This window comes from Charadrius vociferus, unplaced genomic scaffold (genome assembly GCF_000708025.1).
Source record: "Charadrius vociferus isolate BGI_N301 unplaced genomic scaffold, ASM70802v2 scaffold72, whole genome shotgun sequence".
Classification (NCBI taxonomy): domain Eukaryota; kingdom Metazoa; phylum Chordata; class Aves; order Charadriiformes; family Charadriidae; genus Charadrius; species Charadrius vociferus.
In genome coordinates this window covers 2,886,074-2,896,817 of record NW_009647830.1, presented here as the reverse complement: position 1 = coordinate 2,896,817, position 10,744 = coordinate 2,886,074, and the positions used below count along the sequence as shown (strand labels likewise).

The 10,744-nt window shown below is 38.0% G+C and overlaps 1 protein-coding gene across 1 annotated transcript; it reads left to right on the top strand.

Moving 5' to 3' along the window:
* Positions 1–1,156: 1,156 nt before the first annotated feature.
* On the top strand, positions 1,157–7,621 carry MRPL42 (mitochondrial ribosomal protein L42). The gene is made up of 5 exons (XM_009882598.1): positions 1,157–1,324; positions 3,719–3,782; positions 4,748–4,832; positions 6,059–6,222; positions 7,496–7,621. The coding sequence occupies exons 1-5, from the start codon at positions 1,243–1,245 to the stop codon at positions 7,539–7,541; spliced, it is 441 nt and encodes a 146-aa protein (XP_009880900.1). The 5' UTR covers positions 1,157–1,242; the 3' UTR covers positions 7,542–7,621.
* Positions 7,622–10,744: the final 3,123 nt, after the last annotated feature.

The window sequence follows — 10,744 nt, the reverse complement described above, 5'->3', positions numbered from 1 at the left end:
TGCCGGTTCCTGCCTGGCTGTTGTGCTCTGCGCCGGGAAAGCACTCGTGTCCGCGGGCCGGGCCGGGCAGGGCAGGGCAGCCAGGGCAGCCAGGGGCAGGGCCGCCGAGGGCCGGACTGCTTCACCTTCACTTTAGTAATAGAAGTGTTAGGTTTCGTGTTCTTGCTGACAGACCTTGACGAGTTTTCTGTGTGCTGGCTCAGGGATGGGAACGCCCCAATTTAAACTGTAGTGGTCCTCGAGGGGAGGCCGAGAATTGGGCCGGTGGTTGAGCCTCGTCCTTCGACAAGGCGGTCCAGATCCGCCGTATTCCTCACACCTCTTTTGTTAATGAGCTTTCCAACGCAAGTTATGAGCAGCTCTGTAGATGCTGTGTTGGTGTTCCCCAACTTCAGCAGCTCTTGTCACGTGTAAAGGAAATGATGAATAATTCTTTGTCAAAACTGGAAAATGCATACTTCTGGTGATGTTCTGAAGTGCTCAATATGAAGTAGTTTTAAAAAGGTGTTGTTTCTTTTTTATTTGTTTATGAGTATGTCTTTAAACTGTCTCCAGTTATGGGTTTTTTAGGTATCATTATAAGTTTTTCTTCACAGCAAATGTTTTCTTTTTTTTTTTTCTGTAAACAATGAAAACTTTAGATGTTTATATGTGTCTGTGAAATTTGGGGTAATATTTAAGGTATTTTAAATAGTGTTTCGTAGCTTTTAGATGTGTTGCTTTTGAGACGGATGAAACCAACTGCATGTAGAGTTTGTTAACTACAGCAAGTGTTATAAGTACTTTTATTTTTATACTGGGCAATGATATTTACATGAACAAGAAAAACATGTTTCAGGAATAATTCTGTGGAGTGCACGGAAGGACAGATGCAAAACTTAGGTGGGTGAGTACCAGTAGAAAAATTGTGAGAAGACCCAAGCTTGGGAACTTTAAAAAGAGTTAATGATGTACCTTCAAAGAGTACCTCTCAGTAAATAAAGTCTCGTACCACATTTAACTACTAAGGAGGCAGGTGCCAGTATCTTTAAATAATGACTTCTAAAGAACTGACAAATAGTGAAGAATGTACTGCACACATTTTATTTATCCTTAAGATATTAAAGAAATTAAATTGTTGGTCTCTTGCACCCTGAACAGTTATGAAACTGGTTTCTTTCAGAGGGTCTTCTGCAGAAGAAAAGATATGGTTTCTGTTTGAGTTCCATCTTGTCCAGGACTGGTTTCTTCTCTGCTGTCAGTATGGCAACATCACTTAGAACTGTGTGGTCCAGCTTCTTTTGGATGCGTTCAGTAGTGACCTGTAAGCAGGCCCCACTGCAGAGTAAGTAGTGATGAAATTATAGAAATCCTATATTAAAATTTGAGAGCTTCTTTTCTGTACTGTTTAAAGTAATAGAAGCATGGAAATTAATTTTTGTTTGAACAGAATCAAATCTGATATTCCATGTTCTCTGCTAATAATTAAAGGATGTCTTGATTTGGTGTTTTTTTTTGTTTAAAGTTTCTATGGTCTGCATATGACACTCCTAATTTATTAATTAGCTTGCAAATAATACCCCTCATACCACTGATTATATTTGAAGATTTAAATTTATTTTTTCAGACTTACAAACAGTGGTGAGAAAAGGTTACAGTAAAATCTCATTACTTAGCATAAACAGAGAACAAGTGAAAACAGGCAATATTATTTCTTAGATTTGCGTCCATTTTTTAGACGTCAATAGAACAATGTAGGGGAGATGGTAAAGGTGGTAGAAAAGACAGGAATTGAGAAAATAGAATGGATGTCTTACATTTTAGAAGTTAGTGGGCAAGGAGGGGAAAGAAATCTTAGGAAGAAATACAAACTATTTACAGTAATATTTTACCAGAACTCAACTTCTTAATAGCTAAGAATGGTCTAATTGGCAGAACTGAAGCATGGAATTGCTAACAGAAATTCTAAATTCAAGAATTTTATGTCTAAAATATATATTTAAATGTACTAGCTATATCTAAATTTAAACTCAAGAATATTACATCTAAAATATTTCTGAGAGGAAAATAACTATATAAAAGTTTCTTCTTGCTTCTTGGTTCTTTCTGCTTTCTCAGTTTTGACACACTGAATGAATGCTCTCCCCCTCTATCATGAACAGCCAGGAAGAATCCTATTTGTATTAAAACAAAAGATGGTCTACATAAAATAACATGTCAGAAAAAAGTTGAAACCTTTCTATGACTTATTTGAAAACAGAAGGCTTAGAAGATGCTAAGGCTTAGTTCTTGTGATCGTAATTCAGCTATTAAAGTGTAGTGGTAGAATAAGCATCACTGGACTTACATGTGGGTTTGTGTCAGGTTCTGGCAGTAAAGGAAGGGATTTGCCAGTGCAAGTCAACCAGCTACAGACACCTCCAGGGCCTGCCTTAGGCACCATACCTACATGGTTGTGGAAGACAAGATGCCTATGGTATGGTTTATGTATAAGGGACTGTTACTATTTAACACCTTATGTTAGGTTTATGGTTGAACTCGATGGTCTTAAAGGTCTTTTCCAACTTAAATGATTCTGTGATTCCATGAAAAAAAGAGGATGGAATTGTGGGAAAGCTCAGTTGGAAGGGACTTTGGGTGGTCTGTGGTCCAACCTCCGGCTCCAAGCAGGCTCAGCTCTGCAATCGCACCAGCTTGCTCAGGGCTTTGTCCAGCTGGGTCTTTGAAATCTCCAGGGACAGAGACTGCACAAACCTGCCTGGGCCCCTGTCCCACCGACTGGCTGTCCTCACGAGGAAAACATTTCTCTACATACCCAGTCAGAGCCTCCAGTTTCAACTTACGGGTGTTGTTTTATGTCCTTCCGCCGTGTAGTGCTGTGAACAGACTGGTTCCCTCTCCTCAGTAACCCCAAACCTCATACATAGTCACTGGGGGCTGCTGTTAGGTCTCCAGGTCTCCCCAAAACAGTCTCTGCTCCAGGCTGAGCTAGCTCCGGTTCCTCAGCCTCTTCCCATGGGCAGGTGCTGCAGCCCCTGACCATCTCGGCGGGCCTTTGCTGAACTCTTTCAAATTTATATTTTATTAAAGAGCCCCAAACTGGCAATAGTATGTAGATGTGGTCTAACAGATGCTGAGTAGAGAGACATAATCACTTCCCTTCGTTCACTTAGTACAGTCCCAGATGCCAACAGGCCTTCTTTACTACTTTTAATTCTTGTGATTACTTTCCTTGAAGCAACAGGAACCCGGGGAAAGGGGTAAAGTTCTCTAGTGTTCCAGAAGCCAAGGCATAATAGTTTTGTATAGCATAGAAACCAGTTGCCAACGAAGTACAAATTTGATTTTTGTAATAAAAAATATTGCTATGGATGAAATGATGATCTTCCCTGTAAGTCATAAGGTAATATTCTTCGCATATATAAAGAATATATTCTAATGGTGAAATCTATAGGTGTTTTGTTCATGCTGTGATTTTTTTTCTTAGGAAAAGCATACAATTGGAAAAATAAATGTAGGCCATAGCTACCTAGATACTGTATTTTTTGATTGCACTAGAAATCTGTGTAATAAAGTGAACTCCTGTTTAGGCAGTGTTTGGGTTTTGTTAATCTAAAACTGAGTATGATTATAATCCCCAGCTAAGACATAGAACAGAATGAAAATGTAAACATTCTTAAATTTGGCACAGCTCTGCTTGTTTTTACATTAGTGTTCTTTACTTGCTTTTTTTTTGCAGATGGAGCTGTGTATCTTGCTTGCCAGAAATCTACGTACTCAGTTCTCCCTGAAGACTACAATTGGTACTTAAACGTGCTTTGATGTGTGGCCTTTTCACGTTACATTTATTCCAGGCCTACTTTCTCTCTTGTGAAGTTGTCATACAATGGTATCAAATACATCTTCTGCCAGTGTTGGATACATGTAATAATTTTAACTAAAGTACTGGTTCTGATATAATGATTGTGGAGTTAGTATTTCAAAAAAAAAGCGCGTAATGAAAAATCATGCAGGACTCATTCTAAACATGGTGATTACCCCAGTACCCCTACAGGGTTTTTTTGTGGAAGAGCAAAAGTAGCTAAGAGCAGTCATTTTCATCGATGCTTGTTGTTAAGACAAAGTCCAGCTATTTTTGTGCTGCTCCATGAGAAATGTGCATAGAAACCAGAAAAGACAATACAAATGTAGTGAGAAGCACAGCATCTGTGTTGTACAAGGTTTCAGGAAGCTAATGTGTCATGAAGGGGGAGGAAGGTGAGAAAAGTCATATTCCTTCAACGAACCTCTCAGTAGTACTTTTTGTTCGTGACGATTATCATATTTTACCAAATACAAAAGTCGGAACCCCAAACAGAGCTTTGTTTCCTGTTCTTTCTTTTGTAGGTGCCATACTTCTTCTACAGGCACATTGTCCAAGGGATTATTATCTCCATCTGTTGCTACAGTTTTACATGGAATTATTCAAAGTGTTAAAGGTTTTTTTGCAACCCATATTTCCAGCTGTCATTAATGCTTTATTTTAGCTCTTTTTTTCTTCTCCATCCAAAAAAGAAACATTAAGATGGCTGGGGAAGAAAAAAAAGGGAAGTTCAGATCAAATATTTGTGACCTTTGTTTTATAAAGGTTTATTTTATAGAAGATTCTTAAGAATTCATAAATGCAGGGTCAAATCTGGTTTTCTTTGGATCTCAGGCTGCTCAGTTGCTCAGCATTTCTGAAAATTGTAAGGAATATATTTAAGAGCGTAAGCTTTTATTTTTATAGCAAAGTGGAACTTGCAGTGACATCAGATTTGAAGACAATTGTCTGCTACCACCCTTCGCTTGAGATTCCGTACGAGCACACAAAAGTATGTCCAAATGTACACATTTCTATTTCTTACTCTTGTAAAGGCATAAGTAGTTCATAATTTTGAGTCTTTTGGGCAATTTTTTTTTAATTTGAAATACTGAGGTACTTTTCAGTACATGATCAGCATGTCTGTGAAGTAAGTGAATGATGAATATAGCTGCTGCCATGAAGAGGACCTTATTCTTGGTTGAATTGAGGGAAAGTTGCAAAGTGAGAAATGCTCAGATATCACAGCGTATAAATACTTGTGCACTACAGAGAAAACGAGTGTCTGGCTATTGGCGTTATCCTCAAGGAGGATGTTTGAAATGCAGGTTATAGGTCACACGTCCTGCTGTGTACATGTGCAAGAGGATATAAAGAGGTGCTGCTGCTTCTTTTTTTTGACTTGAGCTTTAAATTCCATTCAGCACTCCAGTTCATAAATGCCACAAAAAACCTGTAAATACTGAATTTTTATCTATCAGCAGTACTTCCGATGTGTTCTTTACACTGATGAAAGCAAATCTGGGTGGACTTTTCTGTTGTACATTTTGTTTCAATTTCCAGTTCTCATGTGCTAGTAAAATACTGTAAATGGCAGCTACGTTGCTGAAGTACCCAATATGAAAATTCTCCATTGAAAACTTAAAAGTTTTTAGCGCTCTTTGCCTGCAAGTTACTTATTGGTATTCTTAAATTTATCAGTTGCCTGTCTCTCAAGAAAAATAGGTGTAAAAGACTAAAACGAGGGAAAAATACTTGTAATGGTGCTAGGTAGTTAGGTTTCAGGTTGAGAACAAATGTCTTGGTCTTAGCAGAGGCACAAACAATTAGGAAGTGACATTCTTCTCCACGGTGCAAATCATCTAAAAGCTTTTTTAGCAACGATGATCGTCACTATGAATAAATTTCTAAATAGGGATAATATGAGTATTTTTGTACAAGTGGAACTGAACCTTATGATTCAGCTAGTGAATTGTAAGGATGAGATCAGCAATAATGATGACAGCAGTGCTGATTTTAGGGGTGAAGTAATCAGCTGTAGCACCTGGGGTAAGTAGCGGTTTCTAGACATCTGCTGCACAGTGGTCTGGGTTTTCAGGCTGAGCTAAACAGGCATTCTTCTGTTTTCCTTTGGTTTCAGCTTTTAAGAGTAAATTGTAATGCTATCTACGTAGCTTGGCTTTTTGATTTTCTCAAAAGAGGGAGAAAAAGGAAATGTATACACTACTGTTTTTATAGCCCATACCACGGCCAGATCCAGTGAATAATAAAGAAGAAACCCTTGATCAAGTTCTGAAATCCAGATTGAATGAAAAAGAGCTAAAGAACAATAGCGGGCCTACAATTGAAGAGCTCAGCAAAATGTTTTACACAACTAAACATCGCTGGTATCCTGTGGGACAGTAAGTATTTTCTTTTCAGTGTTCATTCCTTTGGGATGTAAAAGGAGGTACAGGAATAATTTAATGACCAGATTCAACCTAGGAGAAGTCATGTGCCACAAGACAGCGTTAGCACATGGGCTGCTACATAAAATCCTAAAGCGGTGTTGTGTAAATGGAAGACTGCATTGCGTAAGGGTTTTTTTAACACTGCCCCTTTGGTAGACTTTGCAACTTTTTTTTTTTTTTGGTAAAATATATCACAGAGTAGAAATTTCTCATAGCATCTAGTTAGCTACTGGTTCAGGTGGTTTATTAAAGTTGCATAAGTGAAGTCAGCATATATATACCTTCAGTGGATATAACCAAGTACAGCTTGGAAACAGGTCTTGTGTATTCCTTGACAACTTATCAGAAAAAAAACCCCAAACCTCAAGGAGGGTGATTCTCAGACTCAAGAATAGTAGAGGTTTTTAATTTGAAATGGTGAAATGTGCACCTTGGTGCACCTTGTACTCAGAAAGCGAGGAGAGGTACAAATACGCGTGACAGCTTAAAGAGGAACTATATGTATTCACATATACCACTAAAATACGTGACATTTTAGTTTGTGTTACTCCTGTCCAGTCCGTGTTACTGCCCCTTTTGGTAGCTGCTAATTTATAGCTATGGACACTTGATACAGGCAGAATTTGGGTTTTTTCCCACAGAAAACTTTTTAACTACTGTGTTTTAGGAGTAGGTAAAAGGAATTAAATGGTAGAACTTTCTATGGCCAAAGGATAGCTGTCACTTTAATGAGCATCAAACGGGGTCCTCCTTGTTTTAGGGTGGGTAATTAAGAGGAAAGTAGGGATCACTTTTGTTGTGAAGAATTTGGGTTTTAGTTTGTCTGCAAAATATTACACTATTTAACGTACAGTCTGGCATAACTCCTTTAAACATCAAGTCTTTGTTCTGTAGCAATCATTTTAGCCGAAGGAAAAGCTGACCACGTAATAAAATTAACTTCACACAAAGGATTAAGAATAAACAGCAGCCTTTGTACCTACTCAGCTGTAGAACTGATTGGATTATTGCGTGCTTGTAGCAGATGTAGCAATAGAAATGAGTAGCATTATGTAACTCCACGAACAACAGAGATGACATCTAATGAGTGGTGATGGGCTCCGCTTGTGTATCTTGTGTTTTGCTTACTTGTGTAACCTCCAGACTACTCACTGGGGGGGGGAAATGTCAGGACAACCAAAGACTGTCCAAAGCTTGCATTCACTGCAGCCTTTTTTAATTCTAGGTATCATAGAAGACGCAAGAATCCTAATCCTCCTAAAGACCGATAATTAAGATAACTTCTTGTTCATCCAGCACTTTGCTGTTAATCTTTATTGGAAATAAAAATTACACAAAGCAAGATGTTTGGTGATTCTTTGTGAGTGCTATAACTAAAACTAAAACATGCTTAAGTAAATTTGACTGTTCATTTCTACTTCCAACTAGTTGACAGAAAACCAACAAAACTGCACTAATGAAACGGGGATCTGGTGAAGGCTGTTGAATATGCACGGTCCGTGACAGTGCTAGTGTTAGAACTGGATGTAATGGGAGATGGTGTGCTCCAGTTAAACTCGGCCAGAGGCTTGTCGTTGGTAAAGTGAAGGCATAGAAGTCTTACGTCAAAACGAGAAGTGTAGAACTGGACACTGTAGGGTTTGATGTTATTTTGGGGGATATTTTTTTTTTTATTTTAAGAAATCTAGCAACTGAAATGCCGGTGAGCTTGAATACTGAGGTATTAATGAAATAGTATTGATGAAAAATATTATGAGAGGTATTTATGAAAATGATGAAATAGTTTTGCTTCTTGTATTACGCTTGTAAAAGACTTCATTCCATGTTTAAGCCTACATCAGCCAAGTGATTGTATTCAAGGCTATTGTCATGTACTGAAAACTGGCCAACTTGGTTCAATTTTAGTTTCCAAGGCATAGTAACTCACCCTTCCACGTCACCCAGCATTCCCAAGTATCTGAGAGAACTTCTGTGTGCATTTGTGGTTCAGGGGTTGGTTTGGTTGTTTTTTTTTTTGGTTTTGTCTTTTTAACCCCACTCCAATTACCATTCAGTGAGGATGCTATGTTTGTGTATAGCTGTAGCTCAGGGGAGGAATTCTTGGCCTCAGCAAGGTAATCCATGAAAACTCCCAGCTTTTTCTAGGGATTGGCCCTTTATTATGTAAAATATTTTAAATTAACGTGGGTTTGATTCTGCTTTGTAGCTTTAGTGTCTTCTAGTGCTTAAATGTTTCTGCTGTTAGAATATTCTATGTCATCTAGTATTTTTCTCAGGAAAAGGAGGTTCTTCACGGTTTTAGGCATCAGCCTTCTGATAGAAAGGGCTAGCTTGGAACATTGTGCCTCTGTGGACATCCCAGTGACTTCATCAAGCCTTCTTAGCAGATCCTAATAAATAATCAGAAAATAATTATCCTATGTATGTCATACATTTTGATTGTACTTCTTTTCCAAAGCATCTTGGATAAAATAGGAAGGTTCTTGTTTCTTGTGTTATTCTAGTGTCATTTAGCCAGCATGTGTTGTCCACACTTTTTGCTGGAAGTAGAATACCAGATAAAGTCTTTAATTCTGGTCATTGTTAGTATAAAGGACAGTTACTTTTCTGAAGTTATTACTAAATAACTTTTTTTTTTTCCCCCCTTGAATTTCCTTTAATTGTGAAAAAAAGTAATACTGGATGCACGTAAAAAGACTGCCTTTAAATACTTCTGGAATATTTTACATAAAGCTAGTCTAAGTATTTATCTTGGTATTATTTTGAAAAATACATTTTTAAATCGGAATGCCAGTTAGCTGATAATGGTTTATCATGGCAGAGCATGAAATCCTTTTGCTTGTTCTGTCTGTTATGCTTGTAAGATAGCCGAGTCCATGTTTAAGCCTACATCAGCCAAGTGATTTTGGCTCCGTATTATACGATGTGTTGCTCGCGTGATAACAAACATGCTATCATGAAGGAATGTCTGTTGTGTCTGTGAAAAGGATCGCTGCTTACTCTGCAAGTTCAGTCGCATGAAAAGAACTTTTTTTTTTTTTTTCTGTCTAGTATATAACTTTTGAAATAGTTTCTAGTAATTTGTAGTACAACAAATTTTACTGTTTTCATCAAGTGATGGTGCCTGGTACTGACACTGGTCCGTAAGTGAGCAGCTTACCTCTTGTGTTTAGTGTTTTGTTATGTTCCACTGCATGAAATGGAGCCCCCTTTATTTTTGGAAAGCTGAGACCTCATTTGTCACCGTTTGACTTTACTCCAGTGTAAGAAAAGATATCCCTGGATTAATTTAAACTTTAATTTGGTTTTCCCCCTCTTTCTCCCTCATGCTTTTGCTTATTGCTGCGTAATACTGTTAAGACATTACGCTTTACGGAAACCTGTTGTCACATTTGTCTGTTCTTGCCTGTCTAACCCTGTTTGTGATCAAACGTCCACAATCACTGTAGAAATGATGGCTTTCTCAATGTTTCCCAAACATTTTTGGATGCTTTTCAGGCATGTTGAGGGCTAAAAATCTATGATGTGCTAGAGTGCTATCTTGAAAGTACTTCCTCTTCTGACCAGTTACTGGAAACTGAGTCTAAAACACATGTTCACTACATGTACCCTCTGCCATTTCGGTATTATGTTAATTCATAAAATTGATATTTTAAAATCTTTCCCTGCGTTACATTGCCACTCTCAATTTTTCAATGTTCACTTCTGCTAAATCTTTCTCCTGGGTCGTCTGAAGCGTAACCTAATTAAAGTCCTACTCTCACAGTAATTCCAAGCTGTCCTTCTGATTTCTCTAGGTCTTGAACAACTACGTACAGCTGTCTTTATCTGTTTCTCTTCGCTTGAGAACTTGGAATTAGAAATCCATCCATTTGATTCTTGTCCCATTTCTATGCAAAAGAATAATCCATTTGAAAGTTAGCTTGGGATTTCTGTTTTCTGGTGCTCCCGTTCTTTGTAATTGAAAACTTTAGTTGCATAGAATTCACAATGTTAAGTCTGCTGTGGTGTCTTTGTATCCAATTTTAGACACCCATTTGCTTTGTATCTAGTAGTTAAGTGTTTTGGACCTTATTAGGCTCATTGCTGTGGGTAATGCACAGTTGGATACATCTTAACTGATTTTTATTTTTGTTTTAACCTCTCTCTAAAAGTTGTCTGGGGCTTTGGTTGCTAGCATGCCCTTGGAAAACTGTCAGTCGTGTGTCAAACTGTCTTCAATTCAGAGCATTTAAATCGCATTTCAGTTTATCTTGATGTCTTAGTGAAAAGAAAGTTCTTTCAATTCCTCTAGTTAGACCTGAATTAGAAAAGGAGGCATGCTTTTAAAACAGGTTTTTGCCTTTTCTACGTGCAAATTATGTTGTTCTGCGGGTTCTTGGTGCTACCACCAGGAGGCAATCTTGCACAATAACGCAACTGGATTTGTCTGAAACCGTGGAAGATTTGGCCATCTCATCAGTTTTAACACTGA